General features: G+C 50.7%; 1 protein-coding gene across 1 annotated transcript in view; it reads right to left on the minus strand.

The window, feature by feature from the left end:
- Ttc39a (tetratricopeptide repeat domain 39A) overlaps positions 1 to 27264 on the minus strand; it is a 52738-nt gene that overhangs the window by 19095 nt on the left and 6379 nt on the right. The window contains exons 2-4 of the mRNA XM_045139393.1: positions 10541 to 10645; positions 1447 to 1578; positions 375 to 477 (exon numbers count right to left, since the gene is read on the minus strand). Coding sequence (XP_044995328.1) covers positions 375 to 477; positions 1447 to 1578; positions 10541 to 10645 — 340 coding nt within the window. The remainder of the gene's footprint in view (positions 1 to 374; positions 478 to 1446; positions 1579 to 10540; positions 10646 to 27264) is intronic.

Below are 27264 nucleotides of genomic sequence, written 5' to 3' on the forward strand. Positions count from 1 at the left end.
TCTCCTCAGCTCTCCTCTCCTCTGCTCTCCTCTCCTCTCCTCTCCTCTGCTCTCCTCTCCTCAGCTCTCCTCTCCTCAGCTCTCCTCTCCTCTGCTCTCCTCTCCTCTCTCTCCTCTCCTCTGCTCTGCTCTCCTCTCCTCTCCTCTGCTCTCCTCTGCTCTCCTCTCCTCTGCTCTCCTCTCCTCTCCTCTGCTCTCCTCTCCTCTCCTCTGCTCTCCTCTCCTCTCCTCTGCTCCCCTCTCCTCTCCTCTCCTCGAGAGGCCTCAGGCTAGACCCACCTATGTTCCAGCATGAGGCCAAGGCTAGCCCCTCGGGGTTATCTGCAAAAACAACTCCCCTCCCCTCCCTGGACTTGGAGCCACTAGGTCCACGCTTCAGAGGACAACGTGGGGGCCACACCTTCCGTGAACTGGTCCATGGAGGGACGGTGCACCAGGTTGCTAAAGGAGTCTGTTACGGAAGACTTCCTCCGGTGCCTGGAGAGGGAAGGGGACATCTCAGGTTATTCCCTAAGATAGATAGATAAATAGATGAAGAGAGAGAGACACCCAGACTAGGTCACCCTTATCTTTACACTCTTTGGCTATATACCAGAAAATTCTAAGGCATGAGGTCTCCCCCACCCCACAGCATTCCCCAGACACCAGACTGCCCAAGATCCCCCAGGCAGGGGCTTTCTAATCCGCTGGCCCTGATACTACCTGGGGTCACTCTGTCGTCCCTGACCTGGGCTGGAGCCTCACAACGCCTCCAGCTTTCCTGCCTCGTGCTAGATGTCTCTGTCCGGGGCTGTGTCCTGCAGGTGATGTGATCTTGAGAGCTGCCTTGCCTGATATCTCTTGGGTCACCAGGATGTGGCCCACAGTGGACGTGTGCGCCCAGTCGATGATGCCACCACCAGTGAGGAATGCTCTGGGTGTATTCGTTCATCCCTCAGCAGTGACTGGGGGGCTATAAACTCATTCACCTCCACACCAGCTCCTGTCACGGGTGCTCCGGGGACAACCCTGTGACGCGTACACCCTCGCATCTATTTTATCCACAAGCAAAATGGGGTCTAGAGAGAGCCTGCTCCCACAGAGGCAGGATTCGTTTTCTCCCCAGGGACTGGCTCAGACAATAAGTCTCTCTCAGTGGTACTTTACCGGGCAGTTTTCATCGCCTGGGGACACAAGACCTTAGCCAAAAGACGCAGTACTAACACTGGTATACTAGACACTTGGCTTAGGGCACGGTGACCTGGGCGTGGTGGCGCACGCCTTTAATCCCAGCACTCGGGAGGCAGAGCTGGGAGGATCGCCGTGAGTTCGAGGACACCCTGAGACTCCATAGTGAATTCCAGGTCAGCCTGGGCTACAGTGCGACCCTTCTTAAAAAAAAAAAAAAAAAAAAAAAAAAGTGGGGCTCACCACCCGTAATCCACATTCCCATCCCTAGTCCCTGACCTCTGACACAGCGATTGCGCCTCCTTCATCATGTTGCCGGCGATCAAGATGTCCTGGGGGTCAAAGGTCATCATGGCCTGCATCTCGAGGATGGTGGCATATGTCAGTGAATGGTACATGCTCTCCTTGGTTCTGTTGGGGGAGAGGAGACACAGAATCGCAGTGTTGCCTGGGTCTGCCTCCGGTTAGGCCTGGTGGTGTGGGGGGGGGAACAGGGCCAGGAAGGGACTGCTCATCCCAAGTCGCGACCCTTTCATCATTTTGGTCCAACACCCAGCTCTTCTTGAAAAATGCCCTTGGGCTGTTGCGATGGGGTTAGTTTTTAAGGCATTTGCCCGAAAAGCCAAAGGACCCAGGTTCGATTCCCTAGGACCCACGTAAGCCAGATGCACAAAGGTGGTGCATGCGTCTGGAGTTTGTTTGCAGTGGCTGGAGGACCTGGTGCGCCCACTCTATCTGTCTTTCAGATGGATTAAATAGATAGATACATAAATACATAGATGATAGAGAAAATATTTTTTAAAAAAGCAAGAAGCCATGAACTCCAGACACATGCACCATCTCCCCAGCCCCTACGCCTGGCATTTTGTTGTTGATACCATCAAGCCCGGTGAACCCCAGCAGGACTGTGTTTGCAGAAGTGCATGGCCACGCTCTCTCTGCTTACAGGCATGCTGGGGCATAGAAAAAGAAGGCAAGTGCTAAAGCAGTCTGGTCCCGTCACCCACATCCCCTTGTTTACAGGACTCCTTAGTGTCAGTCCAAAGCAGAGAACATCACAGAGATGGCTAAGCTTTATTTTATTTTATTGTGACACCATTTCTCTGTAGCTGCTTTCTTTCTTGTTCCAAAAAAAAAAAAAAAAAAAAAAGTCTGGGGTTGGAGAGATGGCTTAGTGGTTAAGACACTTGCCTGCAAAGCCAAAGGACCCAGGTTCGATTCCCTAGGACCCACGTAAGCCAGATGCACAAGGGGGCGCATGTGTCAGGAGGCCCTGGCACGCCCATTCTCTCTCTCTGTCTCGCTCTATCTGCCTCTTTCTCTCTCTGTCACTCTCAAATAAATAAATAAAAATGAACAAAGCAACAATTAAAAAAAAAATACATCATCCCAGTACTTGGGAGGCAGAGGTAGGAGGATCGCCATGAGTTCGAGGCCACCGTGAGACTACATAGTGAATTCCAGGTCAGCCTGGGCCAGAGTGAGACCCTACCTCAAAAAACCAAAAATAAAATAAAATAAAATAAAATAAGTAAGTAAGTAAATAAATAAAAATTTAAAAAATAATCTTCAAAAATTTTTTTGAAAACCAAAGTGTTGTCATAAACACACACACACAAATGAATGCAGCAGTTCTGTTAAATATTAAATCATTCACCCAGATCAGGGGCCACATTACCCCTTGTTAGGAAATAGGAGATCCTCCAGGTCCTGCCAAGGTCAAAGGCATAGACTCCTTCTCCCCGATGGCTTCTCCCCAAGCACTTCTGTCTTCATTTACCCCCCACCACCCCATCAAATGTCCCCTGCGCCCTTCCCCAGGTCTGTCCAAGTCTCTGCTCTTCTTTCTTCCTTCCTCTTCCTCCTAAGTCTTAAGCCCCAAGAAGCAGACACCCCCCTCCACCCTCCGGGCCACACCTGCTGGGCCCACAAGGAGAGACCTGGCATGACAAAGTGGAATTTCTAGTCTGAAGCCCAAGGTCCCAATGTGCACCCATGCCTATCAATCCCGGCCTGTTAGACGCCCCCCACCCCCAACTCTGGCCTGGAGTGAGAAGAGGAGTACATAAGCAGGCTGGTGGGACTGGGGGTCCCCTGGAGCCCCTCCTTCCTTGGCCAGCAGCCTCGCCCACTCTGCTAGCCTCCTTGCTCTGCCCTGGTCCCCACTATCTGGGGCCCGCTTCACCCAAAATACTCAGTGCTAAGCCTTCCGCTGCACCCGGCTTGGAACCCCAGGTGGGGGTGGGGGTCACAGGACTGCTTGCCTCCTCCACACTCAAGAGATCAGCCCTGCTGGGAGGGACAGCCTCGACTGCTCAGAAACACCCTTTTCTTTTATTTACTTTATTATTTATTTATTTGAGAGAGAGAATGGGCACGCCAGGGCCAAACAAACTCCAGATACATGTACCCCCCTTGTGCATCTGGTTTACATGGGTCCTGGGGAATTGAACCCGGGTCCTTAGGCTTTGCAGGCAAGTGCCTTAACCTCTAAGCCACCCCTGCAGCCCGAGAAACACCCTTTTCGTTTCCCCTGACATCCCCACACTATCGCCCGGTCCCTCACGCTTAGGGTGGCCTTGCCTCTTCCCTCAGAGAAACTCAGGACACTACATAGCCAACAGCTTGCTGCACCCCAAAAACACACAACTGAGGGCGAGCCAGGACTCAAATCTAGGCTCTGCCACTTACAAACTGCCGTCAGGCTTCTCACTGTTGGCATCACCTGTGTTCCAGAGACAGTGCCTAGAAGTGCAGGGTTTTTTGGTTTTTCGAGGTAGAGTCTCACTCTAGCTCAGGCTAACCTGGAATTCACTATGGAGTCTCAGGGTGGCCTCGAACTCACGGCGATCCTCCTACCTCTGCCTCCCGAGTGCTGGGATTAAAGGCGTGTGCCACCACGCCCGGCTAGAAGTGCAGATTTGAGTACCATAAATGAGCAGTGCGCACAACGGTACTCAGATGTGCCAGCCAGAAAGAGATTCAAGGAAGGAAACTTGGTAAAGCCTCCGAAGGAGCAAAAGAGGCAATTATTCTCCACAGCTAGGGGTTTAGGAAAGCTAAACATATATGTGTGCAAATGAGGAACTGTGAACCAAGTGGGACCTCAACCTGCTTCAACTTTCAGTGGCTCAAATGGAGCCAGGACACACACACACACACACACACACACACACACACACACACACACTTTTTAAAATGTTTTTTGTTTATTTTTATTTATTTATTTGAGAGTGACAGACAGAGGGAAAAAGAGGCAGAGAGAGAGAGAAAGAGAATGGGTGCACCAGGGCCTCCAGCCACTGCAAAGGAACTCCAGACGCGTGCGCCCCCTTGTGCATCTGGCTAACGTGGGACCTGGGGAACCGAGCCTCGAACCGGAGTCCTTAGGCTTCACAGGCAAGCGCTTAACCGCTAAGCCAGCTCTAAGCCAGGACAGGCAGTTTCCAGGGCAAGTCATAGCTACAGTCTGGCCAGTAAGAGATTTGAAATGACCAGAAGCGGGGCTGGAAAGATGGCTCAGGGCACTTAAAGGCGCTTGCTTGCCAAGCCCGCTGGCCTGGGTTCAATTCCCAAAAATCCAAAAAAATGGCACAAGAACTCCAGACACTTTCGCCACCTAGTGAGCATGTGAGACCTTGCGCTTGCCTCACCTTTGTGGAGTTCCATTGCAGTGGCTGAGGCCCTGGTGTGCCAAAATTGATTATTTTGGTTTTACGAGGTAGGGTCTCACTCTAGCCAGGCTGACCTGGAATTCACTATGTAGTCTCAGGGTAGCCTCGAACTCTCAGCGATCCTCCTACCTCTGCCTCCCGAGTGCTGGGATCAAAGGCGTGTACCATCAAGCTCAGTTAAAAAAAAATTATTATTTTTTTAAATGGCACAAGAGACTAGTGTTTGTAGCAGCAAGAGGCCCTGGTGTGCTCAGATGCACACGTGACACACAGAAATAAATATTTGTTTTTATTTGAGACAGAGGGAGAGAGAGAGAACGGGCATGCCAGTGCCTTTAGCCACTGCAAAACTAGCTTCAGACACAGCTCAGAAGAGAAAGGGGAGTCAGGAGCCCTCCAAAACTTCTGGGAGGGGGACTTGGAACCCGAAGTGATGGAACAGGACGGGGTCTGGCTCACCTCTGATCAGAGCCACACTCGGGTCCCCTCGGACCCAAAAGAAGGCACGGTTCGCTCTTGGGATTTGCTACAGTCATCACCTTGGGTCCCACCTCCCACAGCCCAGATGCCAGACAGACAGACAGACAGACAGACACACACACACACACACACACACACACACACACACACACACACACGGGTCAGTCAGATCCGGAGAAAAATGAACAGATGAGGCTGGGGGGCTGGGGAGTGGGGGACTGCAGACTCCAGATCCCTGTCCAGGCACTTGCTATCCCAGGGATTGGGAAAAACAGGAATGGCCATGCCGAGGGTCATTAAGAGGGGATTTAAGGATTAAGAGAAAGCGGGCAGCAGATGTGTGAGAGCCCTATCTTTACCCTCACCTCGGAATTCAGCCCCCCATTTCCCCCCCGGGGAGGGGGGGACTCTCTATCCAAAGCTGGCAAAGCCATAATCCTAGGTGGTAAAGCTAGGCCACACTGTTTGCTGAGGGCTCAGGCCAGCTTCCGCGGGGTGCCTCCAAGCCAATACCACTAAGCACTAAGCTGCTTGGCATGGACCTCTGGACCTCAGGTCAGCATTTGAGTGAAGTCATTCTGGACTGCGACCAGACAGCTAGGCAGAGATCAGCAGTGACTGGAAGAAAAGCCTTCCCTCCCCCAAGAAGAGGCTGTCCACTGTCAAACAGGAATGTCCTCAAGCCTATAAGGAATTAGTTAGACTTTTTCTTCCTTTTCTCTTTTTCCCCTAAGACGGCACCACAGCATGTCACTTTCCTCCTGAAAGAGAAAGGAACTGTAGGGTTAATTCCTTTCCTGAGAAGCTGGCTGCGCCTAGGCACTTGGCATGTGATCTGAACTGGTTAGCCAATTTATCCCTTAAAAGACTTCACTGTTGAGCCGGGCGTGGTGGCGCACGCCTTTAATCCCAGCACTTGGGAGGCAGAGGTAGGAGGATCGCCATGAGTTCAAGGCCGCCCTGAGATGACAGAGTTAATTCCAGGTCAGCCTGGACCAGGGTGAGACCCTACCTCGAAAAACAAACAAACAAACAAAAAAAGACTTCACTCTTGGGCTGGAGACATGACTTAGTGGTTAAGGCATTTGCCTGCAAAGGCAAAGTACCCAGGTTCGTTTCCCCAGGACCCATGTTAGCCAGATGCACAAGGGGGTGCAAGCGTCTGGAGTTTGTTTGCAGGGGCTGGAAGCCCTGGCGCGCCCATTCTCCCTCTCCCTCCCTTTTAATTCTCGAGGGACTGCCCACCGAATTGCCAAGAGAGGCTTTGTCACTCTCAGAGACACCCAGATGTTCCTGATGTTCTCCAGCCACTGCAGGCAAGGCCACGGTGCACCACAGTAGGATGCATAGGGTGCCACATGAGCCATGCATACACGACATATGCCATATAGCACACACACATGCATATACCACACACCACATATACCATATATCACACACACACATGCACACATGGTATATACCACACACACCACACCACATGTACTACACACATGAAGAACAAGGAAGATATTGCCATAAATCACGAAGCTTAAGGACCCAGGTTCAACTCCCCAGGACCCACATAAACCAGATGTACAAAGTGGCACATGTGTCTAGCATTCATTTGCAGGGACTGGAGGCCCTGGCACACCCATTTTCTTTTCCTCTTTCTCTCTCTATTTCTGCCTGTTGGTCTCTCTCAAATAAACAAATAAAAATAAAATACAAATTTTTTTTTTTTTTTTTTTTTGGTTTTTCGAGGTAGGGTTTCACTCTAGCCCAGGCTGACCTGGAATTCACTATGTAGTCTCAGGGTGGCCTCGAACTCAAGGCGATCCTCCCATTTCTGCCTCCCGAGTGCTGGGTTAAAGGCATGTGCCACCACGCCAGGCTCCAAAAAAAATTTTTTTTAAGTTGCATAAATGGGCTGGAGAGATGGTTTAGCCATTAAGACTCTTGCCTGAAAAGCCTAAGGACCCATGTTCAATTCCCCAGGACCCACATAAGCCAAATGCACAAGGTGGCACATGTGTCTGGAGTTCATTTACAATGGCTGGAGGCTCTGGCATGCCCAATCTTTCTCTCTCCCTTTCTAAGTAAAATGAATCTATATATATATATTTTTTTTAAATATTTTTTAAATTTTTTATTTATTTATTTGAGAGCGATAGACAGAGAGAGAAAGAGGCAGATAGAGAGAAAGGGTGTGCCAGGGCCTCCAGCCACTGCAAGCAAACTCCAGATGCGTGCGCCCCCTTGTGCATCTGGCTAACGTGGGACCTGGGGAACCGAGCCTCGAACCGGGGTCCTTAGGCTTCACAGGCAAGCGCTTAACCGCTAAGCCCTCTCTCCAGCGCATCTATATTTTTTTTAATGGTGAGTTTTGCTGGACATTGTGGCACTTGTATTTAATCCCAGCTCTTGGGAGGCAGTGATAGGAAGATCACCATTGAGTTTGAGGTCATCCTGAGACTACATAGTGAATTCTAGGTCAGCCTGGGCTAGAGTGAGACCCTACCTCAAATAAGCAAAAAAAAAAAAAAAAAAAAAAAAAAAGGTGAGTTTTATGCTCTATAAATTATACTCTGGTTTAAAAAAACTGAAAAAACTAGTAAGTAAAGAAAAAGTTGGGCTGGAGAGATGGTTTAGTGGTTAAGGAGCTTGCCTGCAAAGCCTAAGGACCCAGGTTCAATTCCCCAGTACCCATGTAAACTAGATGCACAAGATGGTGCATGCATCTGGATTCATTTGCAGTGGCTAGAGGCCCTGGTGCACCCATTTTCTTTCTCTCTATCTGCTAAAATAAATAACATTTAAAAAAAGAGAAAAGGTTACATGAGCTTATTATCACAAATAAGGCATGCATGGTGGCACATGCCAGTAATCCCAGCACTTGGGATGCCAAGGTAGGAATACCTCATTCTCAAGTCAGAGACCAGCCTGGTCTACACACAGTGAAACCCAGACTCAAGAAAGAAAATAAGGCGGCTGGAGAGATGGAGTAGCAGTGAAAGCGCTTGTCTGTGAAGCCCAGAAACCCAGGTTCAATTCCCCCAGGAACCCAGAGGTGGCAGATGCACAAGGTGATGCAGGCATCTGGAGTTGGTATGCAGGGGCTACAGTCCATGTCATGCCCATTGTCTTTCTCTCTCTCTCTTTCTGTGTGAGTATGTCTGCCTCTTTCTCTCTCTCAAATAAATAAACAAAAATAAAAATATCTTTTAAAAAAAGAAAGAAAGAAAGAGAGGGCTGGAGAGATGGCTTAGCAGTTAAGGGCTTGCCTGTGAAGCCTAAGGACCCCAGTTTGAGGCTCGATTCCCCAGGACCCACGTTAGCCAGATGCACAAGGCGGCACCTGTGTCTTGAGTTCGTTTGCAGTGGCTGGTGCGTCCATTCTCTCTCTCTGCCAGTAGCTCTCAGATAAATAAATAAAAATAAAAATAAAATGTAGTTTTTTTAGAAAAAGAAAGAAAGAAAGAAAACAAGGGGGCGGTGGGAGAGATGGTTCCGTGGTGAAAGGCGCTTGCTTGTAAAGCATGTTGGCCCAGGTTCAGTTCCCCAGCACCCATGTAAAGCTAGAGGCAAGGTGGTACATGCCTGGCTGACTTGTGTCCTCCGTTACATACACATGGTAAGTAAATACCGTGCATAAAGTAAGTGCGTAGAAAATACAGGGTTTTTTTGTTTATTTTTATTTATTTATTTGAGAGCAACAGACAGAGAGAGAAAGAGGCAGAAAGAGAGAAGGAGAGAGAGAGAGAATGGGCGCCAGGGCCTCCAGCCACTGAAAACGAACTCCAGACGCGTGCGCCCCCTTGTGCATCTGGCTAACGTGGGTCCTGGGGAATCAAGCCTCGAACCAGGGTCCTTAGGCTTCACAGGCAAGCGCTTAACCGCTAAGCCATTCCTCCAGCCCAAAATACAGGTTTTTTGTTTTGTTTTGTTTTTACGAAAGGAACAGTAAAGCTGGAGGGAATGGATGTGCTCCATGAATGTCCCTACAATGGGGAAAGGATCCATTTAGAGCTTGCCTGGGAGAAACTCCAAGAAGATCCAGCAGAAAGAAGCCTCTCTAGGGGCTGGAGAGATGGCTTAGCAGTTAAGGCGATTGTCTGCAAAGTCAAAGGACCCAGGTTCAATTCCCCAGGACCCACGTAAGCCAGGTGTACAAGGTGGTGCATGCATCTGGAGTTTGTTTGCAGTGGCTGGAGGCTTTCTCTTTCTCTCTCCTCTTTCCCTCTTTTTTTCTCCCTCTCTGTCTCTCTCAAATAAATAAATAAAAATATGGCTGGAGAGATGGCTTAGCAGTTAAGCGCTTGCCTGTGAAGCCTAAGGACCCCGGTTCGAGGCTCGGTTCCCCAGGTCCCACGTTAGCCAGATGCACAAGGGGGCGCACGCGTCTGGAGTTCGTTTGCAGAGGCTGGAAGCCCTGGCGCGCCCATTCTCTCTCTCTCCCTCTACCTGTCTTTCTCTCTGTGTCTGTCGCTCTCAAATAAATAAAAAAAATTAATTAATTAATTAATAAAAATATAAAACAAGAAGATAAAAATTTTAAAAAAATGTGTCTGGAGTTTGTTTGTAATGGCTGGAGGCTTTCTCTCTCCCTCTCTCTCTCTCTCTCCTCCTCTGTCTCTCTTAAATAAATAAAAATATAATACAAGAAGATAAAAATAAATATATAAAAAAGAAGCCTCTCTGGGGGCTGTAGATATGGCTTAGTGGTTAAGGCAATTGTCTGCAAAGCCAAAGGACCCAGGTTCGATTCCTTGCATAAGCCAGGTGTACAAGGTGGTGCATGCATCTGGAGTTTGTTTGCAGTGGCTGAAGGCTTAACCCTCTCTTCCTCTCTGTCTCTCTCAAATAAATAAATAAAAATATAATACAAGAAGATAAAAATTAAAATATGTGTCTGGAGTTTGTTTGCAATGGCTGGAGGCTGTCTCTCTCTCTCTCTCTCTGTCCCTCTCAAATAAATAAAAATATAATACAAAAAGATAAAAATAAATAAAAATAAGCCTCTCAGGATCCAGTCCCTGGGAGATCTCCGGGCTGCTGATGTGCTGCTTTATTCGACGATGGAACACTCTGGCTCAGGAATCATGTGACTCAGAAATCGTGGCAGACATTCCATACTTAACAGTCTCCTCCCCGCAGAGTTTTGGCTCCCTGTGATCCGACAGGAGCCATGCCCATGTGCATATCTGCAAATTGTCTCTCACCCCTCCAGGTGAGCTTACCTGGGCTTGAGGTAGCTGAGTGCTTCGGAAAACTGGTTGGTGAGGAAGAGGTCTAAGGCGATCATACACTGGTCCAGGGCCTCATGGAGGCTGCTCACAGGAGACCTGCGGAGGGGGGAGAGACCTGGCCTGACCTTGGAGCCTTGTGCATCGCCCAGCAGAGCCTCCCAGGCCCCTGGTCTGGCCCTTGATGCCTCTCCTGAGCTCCTCTGGGCTACCCCTGTTGTACTGGGACACCAGAACACTTTGGACCCCACTTCTCAGTGCTTCCGGGGTGGGAGAGGGTACAGAAAGGGGTGTCTCCTAGATCCGGTGGCAGGGTGGGGACAAGAGAAGCCACAGAAATATCTTACCTTTTACAAGCATACAGGGGGTCCTTGTGGCCTTTCTGACCCATTGGGTTGTGTCCCTGGGGTGGGCATAGCCCACCGCCAGTTAAGACAACCTCAATGCTGCTAGGCTCCACCTGTCCTCTCGCCTCTGCCCACACACTCTAGAACCACACACTGTCACAATGGGCCAAGTGGGGCCCTGGAACCTTCCTTATACAAGGGTCTCCATTCCAACGGCATCTCCCAGATACCTAGCCTCTTTCCAGACTTTGTGGTCCTCTATAGCTCTTCTCATCCTCGGACATATGCTTTATCTTGTCTATTTGTCTGTCTCCCTCCGCTAAAACCACTAAAACTTAAGCCCCTTAAAAAAGCAGATATATCTGGGGGCTGGAGAGATGGCTTAGCGGTTAAGCGCTTGCCTGTGAAGCCTAAGGACCCCGGTTCGAGGCTCGGTTCCCCAGGTCCCACGTTAGCCAGATGCACAAGGGGGCGCACGCGTCTGGAGTTCGTTTATAGTGGCTGGAAGCCCTGGCGCGCCCATTCTCTCTCTTTCCCTCTATCTGTCTTTCTCTCTGTGTCTGTCGCTCTCAAATAAATAAATAAAAAAGCAGATATATCTGGAAAGATGGCTTAACGGTTAAGACATTGCCTGCCATCCAGATCCCACGTAAGCCAGACACACAAAGGTGATGCAAGCGCAAGTCGTACATGCCCACTAGGGGGCGCAAGCGCCTGGGGTTCATTTGCAATGGCTCAGGCCCTGGTGTGTCAATTCTCTCTCTCTCTCTAAAATAAAAAACAAATTAAGTTAAAAAAAAAAAAGATGGGTGTAGAGGTGCTTGTCTTAAATCCTAGCACTCAGAGGACCACTGTGAGTTTGAGGCTAGTCTGGGACTACAAAGTGAGGTCAGCCTGGGCTAGAGTGAGGCCCTGCCTTGAAAAAACAAAAACAAAAACAAACAAAAAAAACCCTCTTCTTAGTGACTGAGGAGTGCTCAGCACTGAGACATCTCGATCACACCTTCCAAGGCTCAGGGTCCATTGCGGAAGAGGTGGCAGAAAGCACGTAAGAGCCAAAAGAAGGGTAGGACTCCTTACAACATGCTCCTCCAGACACAAAATGGCCTGGATAGCCATGACCTCACAGTGCCTGACACTCCCTACACAAGACCCTCATAATAGAAGGAAAAGATGATGACATCAAAATAAAAGAGAGACTGACTGAGAGGGGGAGGGGATATGATGGAGAGTGGAGTTTCAAAGGGGAACGTAGGGGGAGGGAATTATCATGGTTCATTGTCTATTATTATGGAAGTTGGCAATTAAAAAAAAAAGCTCCGTTCTGGGTCTGGAGACATGGCTTAGCTGGACTCATACTTGACCCTCCAGGTCCCACAAAAGCCAGATGCACAAAGGTGAGGCAAGTGCACAAGGCCGCACATCTGCACGAGGCGGTTCCGTGTCTGGAGTTCGGTGACGGTGCCTAGAGGCCCTGGTGCATCAATTCTCTCTCTCATTTAAAAAAAAAACAAAAACAAAAACAAAAACCACTTAACTCGTGCATTCTCCCATGCAGTCTTTTAATAAGTGACACATCTCTACCCACTTTCTCAAGACAGAAACCCAATAGCCACCAACATTACTGGACTCCACCATCATTTCATCCCTCACCCGCCTCTGTTCTACTTCCTAATCATCTCTCACCACCCGCCTCCAGGCCTGGCAGGCCATACTCCAAGACGGTGGCATCTTTTGCTGCTCTGGAAAACTCCCTCGTTCCAGTCCTGTGACCTCCTACCCATTCTCTCTTAGCCCTCGCTCTCTCTCTCTCTCCCTCTCTCTCTCTATTTTGTTGTTGTTTTCCGAGGTAGGGTCTCGCTCTAGTCCAGGCTGACCTGTAATTCACTGTGGAGTCTCAGGGTGGCCTCGAACTCATGGCGATCCACCTACCTCTGCCTCCCGAGTGCTGGGATTAAAGGCATGCGCCACCACGCCTGGCTTTTTTCTCTTAGCTCTTCCACCACCACATTTTATGTCTCAAAAATTTCTATCTTACCATTTCTGACTTTTTTATGTTGTAATTGTTTTCGGTTTTGTTGGTGTATTTTTTTGTTATTTGTCTGTTTATTTACCATTTTTTGTGTTTTGTGTTTTTTTAGGTAAGGTCTCACTCTAGTCCAGGCTGACCTGGAATTCACTACGTACTCTCAGGGTGGCCTCGAACTCACAGCGATCCTCCTACCTCTGCCTCCCTTGTGCTGGGGTTAAAAAGGCGTGCGCCACCACACCCAGCTATAGGTCTGATTCCTACAGGCCTTGCTTCATTGTAGCCTCCTGGAGAAACTCATTCTGATCTTTATTGTTTTTCGTGCCTGTGGCTCACAGAGGTTTGTTTCCTTATGTGCTTTGTAATTTTATCACAAACTCATGTTTGACTAAACCCAGTGGAATCCTGGGATAAGGACCCATCCTTCTGGGAAGGACTTGTGTTTACTTTGGCCAGGCTCTCTTGAGCACTGTCATTCTGAGACTGTGACAGCCACTATTACTTTATGAATTCTAGAACCACAAAGGTGGCCTTCAAGTCCAGCTCTTATGTAAAGACACACACACACACACACACACACACACACACACACACATATAATTTTTTTTTTTTTTTCCAAGGAAGGATCTCACTCTAGCCCAGGCTGACCTGGAATTCACTATGCAGTCTCAGGGTGGCCTCAAACTCACAGCGATCCTCCTACCTCTGCCTCCCAAGTGCTGGGATTAAAGGCATGTGTGCCACCACGCCCAGCTATATCTCATTTTTATTTATTTATTAGAGATAGAGATGAAAAGGCAGATAGAGAGAGGTAGAATGGGCGTGCCAGGGCCTCCAGCCACTGCAAAAGAAGAACTCCAGACGCGTGCACCACCAGGGCATCTGGCTTATGTGGGTCCTGGGGAATCAAACCTGGGTCCTTAGGCTTTGCAGGCAAGCGCCTTACCCGCTAAGCCATCTCTCCAGGCCTCACCCCTCTGTCTTAATAGCCAAAGACAGCTTTATTTCTATTTTTGGTGGGTATGCGTGCATGTGTGTGTTCAGGTGCACGTGTGCCTTGGCCCGCGTGTGGAGGTCAGAGGATAACATCCAGGTCAGCGCTCACGGATCCGCCTCATTTGATGCCTCCGCGGCAGTTTCTGAAACTTCATGTGGGTTCTGAGGACTTGAGGACCCAGGCTTGAGCAGCCTGAACCCAAGGGTAACCCTTTTGCTTATTTGGGTTTTTTGTTGTTGTTCGTTTGTTTTTCTTACGTTTTGTTTTGGTTTGTCGAGGTAGGGTCTCACTCTAGCCCAGGCTGACCTGGAATTCACTATGTAGTCTCAGGGTGGCCTCGAACTCACGGCGATCCTCCTACCTCTGCCTCCCGAGTGCTGGGATTAAAGGCGTGCACCACTGCGCCTGGGTTTATCCCACACCTGTTTTTTCTTTCATTCTCTACCCATTTCTTCGTTCAGACCTGGCTCTGCCTTCCTCTGCTGATCCACCCCAGGCTTTCTAGTGTAAAAAGCTCCTGCCAGGGGCTTTCTGTGTAAAAATAACAAACCTTTCTCCAAACCTTCCCCTGTCCTGATTGTGCCCCACAAGATGCCCCCTTGTGTTCTAGAACACCTTGCTTATATTCTTTTTCTTTTTGCTGGGTGTGGTGGCACAAACCTTTATGAGAGAGAGAGAGAGAGAGAGAGAGAGAATTGGTGCACCAGGGCCTCAGCCACTGCAATCGAACTCCAGACGCTTGCGCCACCTAGTGGGCGTGTGCGACCTTGCGCTTGCCTCACCTTTGTGCGTCTGGCTTTCGTGGGATCTGGAGAGTGGAACATGGGTCTTTAGGCTTCACAGGCAAGTGCCTTAACTGCTAAACCACCTCTCCAGCCCAACAATTTATATTCTTGCAAAGATGGTGGCCTCTTTGCTGTGTTTGGGGGACACAGGTGGAGGAGGGGTGGGGGGGATGGAGATGAGCAGATGCTGAGCTAGATGGAGCATGAAGCAGAGTTGGTGACCCAAACACGACCTTAGGCAAGTGGTGAAGGATTGTTCTGTTCAGGTGCCCCCCCCCCATATACTAAAGGCCCCAGTGAGAAGGAAGCCTCCTGCATACCCAGTGCTTGTGAGAGAAGCCAGAGCTGTGTGCAGGCAAGGCAAACACCCTACCGACTGAGCTACAGTCTCAGCCCTGAGGAAATTCTTTCACCTGTTTCCTCCTCAAGACAATGGGCCTGAGAGTGTCTACATCCCAGAGTTGTTCTGAAGAATGACTGAGACAGGAAATCCTCAGGAATGCTCCTTTTTTCATATATATATATATATATATATATATATATATATATATATAATTCTTTTTTTCAAGGTAGGGTCTCACTCTAGCTCAGGCTGACCTGAAATTCACTATGTAGTCTCAGGGTGGCCTCAAACTCTCAGCAATCCTCCTACCTCTGCCTCCTGATTGCTGGGATTAAAGGCGTGGGCCACCATGCCCTGTTCTTTTTATTTATTTTATTTTAAAATATGTTTGTTTACTTATTTAAGAAAGAGAAAGGGGCAGAGAGGCAGAGAGAGAGAGAGAGAGAGAATGGGAGCGCCAGGGCCTCCAGCCACTGCAAACAAATTCCAGACACATGCACGCCTTGTGCATCTGGCTTATGTGGGTTCTAGAGAATCAAACCGGGATCCTTTGGCTTTGCAGGCAAACATCTTAACCACTAAGCTATCTCTTCAGCACCCCTTTTTCTTTATTTGAGGTAGGGTCTCACTCTAACTCTGGCTGACCTGGAATTTACTATGTAGTCTCAGGGAGGCCTCTGACTCTAGGCGATCCTCCTGCCTCTGCCTCCTGAGTGCTGGGATCAAAGGTGTGCACCACCACATCCAGCTTACACCCATATATTGATGCTACTCTCACTTTTGGTAGAGAATCTTCTCTTTTCAGATGGCAGTGACCTCTGGGAGGACTCAAAAGACTCCAGAGTGCTGAGAAGAAGTGACAGAGGAGTGCTCAGCACTGAGACATCTCTACCACACCTTCCAAGGCTCAGGGTCCATTGCAGAAGAGGTGGCGGAAAGAATGTAAGAGCCAAAGGAAGGCCAGGACTCCTTACAACGTGCTCCCTCCAGAAACAAAATGGCCTGGATATCCATGACCTCACAGTGCCTGACACTACCTACACAAGACCATCATAAGAGGAGGAAAAGATCATGACATCAAAATAAAAGAGAGACTGATTGAGAGGGGGAGGGGATATGATGGAGAGTGGAGTTTCAAAGGGGAAAGTGGGAGGGGTACGGAATTACTATGGTTTATTGTCTGTAATTATGGAAGATGTCAATAAAAAAAAGAAGTAAAGGGGCTGGAGAGATGGTTTGGCGGTTAAGGCGCTTGCCTGTGAAGCCCAAGGACCTCGGTTTGAGTCTTCATTCCCCAGGACCCACGTTAGCCAGATGCACAAGGGGGTGCACACGTCTGGAGTTCGTTTGCAGAGGCTTGGAAGCCCTGGCGCGCCCATCCTCTCTCTCTCTTTCTGCCTCTTTCTCTCTGTCACTCTCAAATAAATAAATTTTTAAAAACTTTAAAAAAAAAAGTAAAAACACACACCAAAAAAAAAAAAAGAAAGAAAGAAAGAAAATGTGTCTGAACGGATGTCTTAGCAGTTAAGGCATTTTCCTGCAAAGCCACAGGACCCAGGTTCGATTCCCCAGGACCCACATAAACCAGAGGCACAAGGGGACGTATGAGTCTGGAGTTCATTTGCAATGGTTGGAGGCCCTGGCATGCCCATTCTCTCCCTCTTTCTTTGTCAAATAAATAAATTAAATTAAAAGAAAATGTTACTTTTCCCCCAACATTATATATCTTCATCATTTCTCTTATCAAGAAACACTGATTTAGTAAATGAAACTCCAGGCATGGGCGCACAGAGCTATAAATCCCAACACCCTAAGGTAGGAGGATCTTGAGTCCAAGGCCAGCTTAGGCTGAGGAGTGAGATCCTGACTCAGCAGTAAAAAAGAAAGAGCCGGGCGTGGTGGCGCACGCCTTTAATACCTGCACTCGGGAGGCAGAGGTAGGAGGATGGCCGTGAGTTCGAGGCCACCCTGAGACTCCATAGTGAATTCCAGGTCAGCCTGAGCTAGAGTGAGACCCTACCTCGAAAAACTAAAACGAACAAACAAATACTAAATTTCCTTAAACAATTGGGTACATATCTATAACCTGGCAACTGCACCACTGAAGTACCACGGAGACATGTGTGTGCAAAGGACGGCCAAACAAACATATTCTGGGTTTGAATGGCAGGACTTGAAGAACGACCTCAATGTCTATCAAGAAGGGTAAATAAATTGGAGTCTGCACCGAATGCTTCAGCACATCTTATCACGGCAAGGGGCCTGAGTGTAGGACCAAGGAGGCTAAACCTCTGAAAGCTGGAACCTCGCATTAAGAAAAAGCAACTATGTGGCTGGAGAGATGGCTTTGCGGTTAAGCGCTTGCCTGTGAAGCCCAAGGACCCCGGTTCGAGGCTCGATTCCCCAGGACCCACGTTAGCCACATGCACAAGGGGGCGCACGCGTCTGGAGTTCGTTTGCAGAGGCTGGAGGCCCTGGCGCGCCCATTCTCTCTCTCTCCCCCTCTTTCTCTGTCTGTCGCTCTCAAATAAATAAATAAAAATTGAAAAAAAAATTTTTAAAGTTACAATAAATAAAATAAAAAGCAACTATGAATAGCACCTGCTATATGACCCCATTCACACAAAATTTTAAGGTAAGAGAAGATCACAATTCTTTTTCAGATTTTCACACACTCAACAGAAGAATAAAAATGGGGAAATGTGTTGGAGGATGGCTTAGCAGTTAAGGGACTTATCTGGGAAGCCTAAGGATCCATGTTCAATTCCCCAATGCTGACATATGCCAGATGCACAAGGGGGCGCACGCATCTGGAATTCTTTTGCAGTGGCTGGAGGCCCTGGTGCACCCATTCTCTCTCTCTCTCTCTCCCTCTTTCTCTGTCAAATAAATAAATAAAAATAAGCTGGGCGTGGTGGCGCACACCTTTAATCCCAGCACTCAGGAGGCAGAGGTAGGAGGATCACCATGAGTTAGAGGCCATCCTGAGACTCCATAGTGAATTCCAGGTTAGCCGGGGCTAGAGTGAGACCCTACCTCAGAGGGAGGAAAAAAAAAAAGCAACAAAACATTCACAAATTTTCAAGTGATGGAGAGGGTTAGAGAGATGGCTCAGTGGTTAAGGTGTTTGCCTCCAAGGCCTAAGGACTCAGGTTCAGTTCTCCAGTACCCATGTAAAGCCAGAAGCACAAGGTGGTGTGTGTGACTGGGGTCCATTTTCAGTGCCTATAGACCCTGGTGTGCCCATTCTCTCTCTTTCAAATAAATAAAATAATTTTTTAAATGTATTTATTTATTTGCAAACACAGAGGAGAGAGACAGAATGAGAATGGGCACACCAGGGCCTCTAGCCGCTGTAAAAGAACTCCAGACGCGTGCGCCCCCTTGTGCATCTGGCTAACGTGGGTCCTGGGTAATTGAACCTGGATCCTTTGGCTTCGCAGGCAAGTACCTTAACTGCTAAGCCATCTCTCCAGCCCTAAAATAATTTTTATTTTGTTTTTGTTTTTCGAGTCACTCTAGCCCAGGCTGACCTGGAATTCACTATGGAGTCTCAGGGTGGCCTCAAACTCACCGCGATCCTCCTACCTCTGCCTCCTGAGCGCTGGGATTAAAGGTGTGTGCCACCACGCCCAGCTCCTAAAATAATTTTTTGGAACTTTAAACTGGTGAAGATTTGAGGCTTGACCACCATGCCCAGGGCTGAACTCTGAGTGTTGGGTGACTGAATTAATGTCTGTGGTGAAAGTGACCCCCACTTTGGAGTCCCTCTACACAAACCCCACCAGGACAACACTGACCAGAGGTATGGACAGATGGACCTGTATGGTCTCAAAAGAGTGTGCCCTCACAGACACACAGCGGGGAGGCCAGCGTAGTTTTAATTTGTACTGGAAGAGCCAGCTTGCAGCCACGGAGGCCTGAAGTAAGGCCAGGATACAGGACGCAGATGTATATAAAGAGAAGAGGCTCAGCAGTTAAAAGCACTTGCTTGCAAAGCCTAAGGATCGCGGTTCAAGTCCCCAGTACCCACATAAAGCCAGATGCACAAAGTGGCACATGCACCTGGAGCCTGTTTGCAGCGGCCCAAGGCCCTGGAACACCCATTCTATCTCCCTGCCCTTTAAAGAAAAAAAAGAGAGCCGGGCGTGGTGGTGCACGCCTTTAATCCCAGCACTTGGGAGGCAGAGGTAGGAGGATCGCTGAGAGTTCAAGGCCAACCTGAGACTACATAGTGAGTTCCAGGTCAGCCTGGCCTAGAGTGAGACCCTACCTCGAGAAAAGAGAGAGAGAGAGAGAGAGAGAGAGAGAGAGAGAGAGAAGAATGTAGCTTTCTGCCTCAGAGCCGGCTCTGATTGGGACCCTTGCTCTATCCCTGTCTCCTAGCCTAGAAAGCACTTTTCTGGAATGGTCTGTGGAGCTCACACAGGGCTAGACAGAAAGATACCTCCAGCAGGAAGGAGGCACTTGGCCCAACCCCTCTGTGTTTTCCAAAGGAGGGACCGAAAGTGTAGGGAAGGTAAACCAAAAGGAAAAAAAAAATAAACAAAATAAAAATTTTTTTTAAAAAAAAGCCTTAGGCAAAATCAGACAGAGAGGGAGGTAGAGAGGCCAAAGATGAGGCTGGGAGGCAAAACTTAATAAGCCACAACTTCCCCCCACTCCCTGCGCCCCAAGGACAGGGAGGTGCCCTCCCCCCCCCCAACTTCTAAGCTCATGTTACAATCATAGGTAGAGGGTGAGGCTTCCAGCTGGCAGGCCTCAGGCCCTTGGCAAATATTGTCACTGGTGGTGAGTCTCCAAGCCCCCCCTCCCATGTTACCTGGGCAGGATTATTTCTGCCCAGCAACCTACCAGTGGGGCCTAAGGATACCGGCACCTGCCCGCGCCCCCCCCCAACCCCTGGCACTGGGGCACCAGCGACCACAGAGCTGCCTAAAGTTTTGTCTCACACAGTTGGCAGCTGTCACTGCGCAGGGACAGAATATGGGGCGCGGGGGAGGTTGGGGAGGGGGTGAGGCTAGCCAAGGAGAGCCCTATTGACATTTTCAACCCACACTGGCCCTGGCTTGACCCTACTTAGCTCCTTGTAGGTTCCCCCCCCCCAAAAAAAATGCCCTGAAGATGGCATGGGTGGGGACTTTGCCACCAGAGAGAGAGAAAGACAGAGAGACAGAGAGAGAGCTGGGTGGGTTCAAATCCTAACTCCAGGGTCATGGATGACAAGTCGCTTAGGAGCCATGTCACCGTGTCCTCCTATGTTTTGGGGGGGGGGATTGGAGTGTTGGGGGGGTGGGTGGGGAGAAGGAAGGTGATCAATAGCAGGGTCCACCCCACAGGTCTATAAACCGAAGACCAGGAAGGCTCCCACGGAAGGTGGCCAAGGTGGCCCGTGCCTGGCGGCGGCTTTGCCAAAAACTTGGGACCTCACAGGGGGATGGCACCTCCCCTTTTCCCAGCTCCGGGGAGCTGCCGGCTGCATGGGTAGGTCGGTCTGGTCGGGTCGGGTCGGTCGGTCGGTCTGTCCCTAGCCGCAGTGCGGGCCCCGCAGGGGCGCGCGCACAGCCCTGGACCAGGCCAGGCTGTCCGTCTGTCCGTCCGTCCGTCCGTCCGTCCGCCTCCCTCCAAAAACCCCGCACTTCTTCCCTCCCTCCCTCCCTCCCCCCACGTCCCGGGTGTGGGGTGTGGGGCGGGGTGGGGGGCATCACTTACCCCGCGGGCAGGTCTCCTCCCGGGGCGCCCTCCGTGGTCATCTCCGAGGGTGTCCACCACCCCCCCACACACCCCCTCCAACAGCCCCCGCCCAGCGCGCACACAACCCACCGCCCAAAGCTGGACGCGAGGCCCAGGTGCTGCGCCGCCGCCCGCCTCCTCCTCCTCCTCCCGATGCCAAAGCGGCGCGCGGTGCCCGAGCCCGGCGGGGCGGGGTGCGGGCGGAGGGGGGTGTGGGGACGGTGGACGGACGGACGGACGGACGGGCGCGGGGGAGGGGCGCGCGCCGGACGGGGGAGGGCAGAGCAGGGGGAAAGGGGGGAGGGCGGGGAAGAGGCGGGGCCGGGCCTCGATCTACCCATCCGCGCAGTGGGACCATGAGGTGCACGCCCCGTCCCCGTGCACCTGCGCGCCCTCTCTCTCTCTCTGTCTCTCTCTCTCTCTCTCTCTCTCTCTCTCTCTCTCCTCTCCGCCACCCCCCCCCCGGTGCATCTTCCTCCCCAGACTTTGCAGGAGGGTCAGCCCCCGCGGGGTGTGGGTGGGGAATGTGCATCCCAGACCGTTTGCACACTCCCAAGGGTTTCCCGGGGGTGGGAGGGGGGATCAACCACCTCCGGGGACGACGGCATTGGAGGAGGATCAGCCCTGTGGATTTGCACCCCAAAGCTTTTGCACCCCCAAGAGTTTGGCAGGGGACTGACCACCCCTGGTAGTGGGGGGGGGGCGGTGGGGGAGGGTCATCCGTGGACTTTGCATCGCAAACTGTTTGCAAACCTAAGGGTTTCAGGGACCGACCCCCCCCACACACACACACAGACATCCCTAGGGGCCATTGGAAGAGGATCAGACCCGTGGATTTGCACCCCAAGCTGTTTGTACCCCAAGGGTTTCGCAAGGGACTGACTCCCCCTCCCTGGGGGCCACGGGAGGAGCGTCAGCCCCGTGGATTGGCACCCCAAAGCGTTTGCACCCAGAGGTTTCTCAAGGGACCGACCACCCCCCCAATACACACACACTCCCTCATCTCTCCCCCCCCCACCATCACCCCGTCATGGGAGGAGGATCAGACGTGGGTTTGCATCCCAAAGCGTTTGCACCACCCGGGGAACCGACCAGAACGCAGGGGGAGATAACACTCACTGGGCACCCCAAATTGTTTCCATAATTGCCATTTTCCAGACTGGGGCATAGAATCCATGGGCGCTGGCTCCAAGTCACTTCAATAAAAGTGGCAAGCTGGGGGGGAGGGGGTGATCGAGGGAGGTGGCTTAGCGGTTAAGGCACTGGCCTGTGAAGCCTAAGGACCCAGGTTTGATTCTCCAGGTCCCACTAAGCCAGATGCACAAGGGGGCGTATGCCTCTGGAGTTCGTTTGCAGTGGTTATAGGCCGTGGCGTGCCCCATTGTCTCTCTGCCTCTCTCTTCCCTCTCTCTCTCTCTCTCTCTCTTTCTGTTCTTGCAAATAAATAAATATAAATAAAAATAAGTCAGGCATGGTGGTGCGCGTCTTTAATCCCAGCGCTCAGGAGGCAGAGGTAGGAGGATCGCGGTAAGTTCGAGGCCACCCTGAGACTCCATAGTGAATTCCAGGTCAGCCTGGGCTAGAGTGAGACCCTACCTCGAAAAAACAAAACTAACTAACTATCTAAATAATAAAATAAATAAATATTAAATGCAGAAATGACTGCAGTGCAGCAGTAATTACTGTGCACTTTTTCGCTAATTTAAGTTGGATATTGCTCTACATTCCTGAAACAATTTTTAGGGTTTTTTTTTTTTTTGTACTAGAAAATGCAGGCAGCGTTTTCACAAAAGTAACTGTACAGTGATTTGAAGTACAATAAATAAAGGCAACGCATGGCCTTCCAATAAAAGATATTTGAAGACTGAAAAAAAAAAATAAAAAAAAACGTGTCAAACTGGGGACTCAGCCCTGTAGACTGTTTTTTTCCCCCCTTGGGTCTCCTCTCCTGTCATTCCCGGTGACTGTGGGGTGGGACAGTCAAGCCCTCAGATGCCCACTGTGGACACCCCTCTCCTCTACTGAGGGGAGTGTACAGGGTGAACTCTGCCAGGTTTCCAGGCAGAGAGAGCCCTGGCCCACGAAGAGTTAACCGGCCTCTGGCTTCTGGGCCCCAGACACAAGTTACTGTGACTCATCAAGGCCTGTGGCTGCCATTGGAGCTGTGTCCCTTCCCAAAGGCCAGGGACAGGAGGAGGAAGTCCTGCTACCCTGGCTTGGTTCTGCACTCCAGGATGTCAGAGGAGGAAGCCGGAGGGAGCCGAGGGCAGAAACTGCACTTTGGGGGAAAACTTGGACCCAGAGCCTTGGGGAGCTTGGGAGTAGGGAGAAAGGCTTGGCAGGGGGGCTGTGGGGGGGAAGTGTTTGGTCATCTCAGGCTGTCCACCCCGCCCTGTGTGTGATCAGGGGCCTGCTGCCCACTTGTAAGCATCCTCCCCACCTCTCACATGTGGCCATGGAAAACATAATTAACTATTAACAAGCAGGTCTTAAGATCAGGGCGTGGGGGCAGTGCTCGGGAGGCAGAGGTAGGAGGATCGCGGTGAGTTCGAAGCCACCCTGAGACTGAATAGTGAATTCCAGGTCAGCCTGGGCCAGAGTGAGACCCTACCTTGGGAAAATCAAAAGAAAAGGAGGGGAAGGGGAGGGGAAGGGGAGGGGAAGGGGAAGAAGGGGAGGGGAAGGGGAGGGGAGGGGGAGGGGGGAGGGGAGGGGAAGGGGAGGGGAAGGGGAGGGGAAGGGGAGGGGAGGGGGAGGGGGAGGGGAGGGGAAGGGGAGGGGAAGGGGAGGGGAAGGGGAGGGGAGGGAAGGGAAGGGAAGGGAAACCAACCAAACAAAAAGAAGTAGGCTATAAGAACGCTACCAACTACGTGGCGGTAGTGGGTGGGGGGAGAGACTGGAGCAGATTGGGACAGAGCTGAGCCTTGAACAGGCATATTACTAATGAAATTGGAAGCAAGTGTGCCAGATGGGACACTCAGGCAAAGGCATAAATGTGGGCAAGGGCACCCCGGGGGGACCTGCAGTGTGTAGAGAAGCCTACACCATAAGGCTGAGAAGCCTTGCCACACTTCCCCACGTGGCACGCTTTCCAGTTTCCAGGCACACGCACATGCCAGCCCTTCTGCCTAGAGTACGTGGCACGTAGTAGGATTCATTACTCATTCGTAGAGGCTGGGCGGGTCCAGAAGTTTACCATGCAGAGGTCTCTTTTCAAAAGGGAAGACGGGCTGGAGAGATGGCTTAGCGGTTAAACGCTTGCCTATGAAGCCTAAGGACCCCGGTTCGAGGCTCGGTTCCCCAGGTCCCACGTTAGCCAGATGCACAAGGGGGCGCACGCGTCTGGAGTTCGTTTGCAGAGGCTGGAAGCCCTGGCGTGCCCATTCTCTCTGTCTTCCTCTGTCTTTCTCTCTGTGTCTGTCGCTCTCAAATAAATATTTTTTTTTTTTTAAAAAAAGGGAAGACAGGGCTAGAGAGATTGCTTAATGGTTAAGGCACTTGCCTGTGAAGCCTAAGGACCCAGATTGGACTCCCCAGAACCCATGTAAGCCAGACGCACACGGTGACACATGCACGCAAGGTGGCCCAGCATGTCTGGAGTTCGATTGCAGTGGCAAGAGGCTCTGGTATGCCAATTTTCTCTCTTACTCATGCTCTCTCTCTCATTTAAAAAAAAAAAAATTGAGGGCTGGAGAGATGGCTTAGTGGTTAAGCGCTTGCCTGTGAAGCCTAAGGACCCCGGTTCGAGGCTCGATTCCCCAGGACCCACGTTAGCCAGATGCACAAGGGGCCGCACGTGTCTGGAGTTCGTTTGCGGTGGCTGGAGGCCCTGGTGTGCCCATTCTCTCTCTCTCTCTCCCCCTCTTTGTCAAATAAATAAATAAAAATAAAATATTTTAGCCGGGCGTGGTGGCGCACGCCTTTAATCCCAGCACTCGGGAGGCAGAGGTAGGAGGATCACCATGAGTTCGAGGCCACCCTGAGACTACATAGTGAATTCCAGGTCAGCCTGGGCTAGAGTGAGACCCTACCTTGAAAAACCAATAAATAAATAAATAAATAAATAAATAAAATATTTAAAAATTTCAGGGTTTGGGGCTGGAGAGATGGCTCAGTGGTTAAAGGGTCTTGCTTGCTATTTTTATTTATTTGAGAGGAAGAGGCGGATAGAGAAAGAGAGAGAGAGAGAGGGAGAGGGGGAGGGAGAGAGGCTGCACCAGGGCCTCCAGCCGCTGCAAATGAACTCCAGACACACGCACCACCTTATGCATCTGGTTTACGTGGGTCCTGGGCAATTGAGCCTGGGTCTTTTGGCTTTGTAGGCAAGCACCTTAACCACCACTAAGCCATCTCTCCAGCCACATTGAGGCAATTTTTTTTTTTTTAAGATTTTATTTTTATTTATTTGAGCCAGAGAGAAAGAGAGAGAGAATGGGTGCGTCAGGGCCCCTAGCCACTGCAAACGAACTCCAAACGCACGCACCACTGTGTGCATCTGACTTAAGGTGGGATCTGGAGAATGGAACCGGGGTCCTTTGGTTTCTCAGGCAAGGGCCTTACCGCTAAGCCATCTCTCCAGCCCTTGAACCGATTTTTGTTTAAGCGCTTGCTGCCCTCCCTCACGATGCAAGTTTCTGTTCAGGTGCCACCTTCTGCAGGCATGCCATCTTCCCCTGCACTCACGCCCTAACCTGGGCGCGACGGTGTAGCCTCCGGATAAATGAGAATTCAGGGCAGACCCACTATCAGGAGGCCGGCCCACCACCTCTCCTGGCTCCCAGGAGCTCTGGCCTAGCTTCCAGCCAGGAAAGCCCACGCATCAGCATCATTGCTTCTGCCTTCCAACCCAGCTGCCCCTGTGGGTCATCAGCACACCCCAAACCCCCGCCTTCAGCAGACAGCCCAGACCCCAGGCCTGGGAGCGCTTCCCAGTTCCCACTGCCAACCTGTCAGGCACCAGTTTCCTGTTTGGTGATGTCTGCTCTCCTCTCATTTCCTCGCCATCCTGCAAGAGCAGCCTGCAGAAGGTCCACGGACTGCTTTTGTCCTGAGTTATTGGCCCCCGCCCCTTGAGAGGCCTCAGTAGATACCTATTGAAGGGGACACCTCAGAATGCTCTACAGATGACCTCAACCAAGGTCTAGTCACAGCTTAAACCAGATCTTGATTCCTTATCCTACAGAATGTTCCGGAAGGTCTGTTACACAGCATTACCTTCCATCTCTACAGATGAGAAAACTGAGGCCTCAACCAAGGTCTAGTCATAGCTTGAACCAGTTCTTGATTCCTTATTCTATAGAAATCATAGCTTATTTCTAATTTTTTTTTCAAGGCAAGTCCAATAGACTTATTTTTTCTTTAATGTGTATGTGTGTGTGTGTGAGAGAGAGAGAGAGAGAGAGAGACAGAGAGAGAGAGGGAGGAAGGAAAGGAAGGAGGGAGAGGATTGGCACACCAGGACCTCCAGGCGCTGTAGTCAAACCCCAGCTGTGAGCACCATCTTGTGCATACCGGAAGCCCTGTGTGCTTGCGTCATTTTGTGGGTCTGGCTTACGTGGGGCCTGGAGAGTCGAACCTGGGTCCTTTGGCTTTTCAGACAAGTGCCCCAACCGCTAAGCCATCCCTCCAGCCCTTAAAAAGCTTGTGAAAATATTTTATTCACTCATTTGTTCATTTGAGGGGAGGGGTGGAAATGGGCACACCAGGGTCTCTTGCCGCTGCAAATGACTTCCTGACACATGCACCACATTGCGCATCTGGCTTTAAGTGGGTACTGGGGAGATGGCTTAGTGGTTAAGCACTTGCCTGTGAAGCCTAAGGACCCTGGTTCGAGGCTCGATTCCCCAGGACCCACGTTAGCCAGATGCACAAGGGGGCGCACGTGTCTGGAGTTCGTTTGCAGTGGCCAGAGGCCCTGGTGTGCCCATTCTCTCTTTCTCTCTCTCCCTCTTTCTCTGTCTGTCACTCTCAAATAAATGAATAATAAACAAAAATTTTAAAAAAAACAAAGAAAAGTTCTTGGGCAAAAAAGGGGTTGCAAACAGAAAAATTTTACGAAGCTCTTGCTACAAAGGTAGAAGGAGGAGGGCTTGGAACGGGGTGTGGAGCCATGTGGCAGTGATGCCCTTGCCCTAGAAAGTACCCGAGCGGGGTCTGCCTTCACCTCTGGGAACCTCCCTCTTCCACCACACTGTCGTCTCAGGGTGGCCTCGAACTCACAGCCATCCTCCTACCTCTGCCTCCCGAGGGCTGGGATTAAAGGCGTGTGTGCCACCACGCCCGGATCTCCCATCTTTCAACCTGGACAGCAATCCCAAACTCTCAGAGGTGCTGTGACCGATAACTGAGTGTTAACCAGGGTGGCCCTGTCCTTCTCTTGGGTACTTAGGTGTTTTCTTCCGGGCCTTTGTCAGGCATGAAGTGGCCTTTTCAGTCTCTGGTTGCCTACCTCGGCCTGGCGCCCTGACTGCAAAACTCGCTGGAA

Source organism: Jaculus jaculus, chromosome 21 (assembly GCF_020740685.1).
Source record: "Jaculus jaculus isolate mJacJac1 chromosome 21, mJacJac1.mat.Y.cur, whole genome shotgun sequence".
In the NCBI taxonomy this organism is placed as follows: domain Eukaryota; kingdom Metazoa; phylum Chordata; class Mammalia; order Rodentia; family Dipodidae; genus Jaculus; species Jaculus jaculus.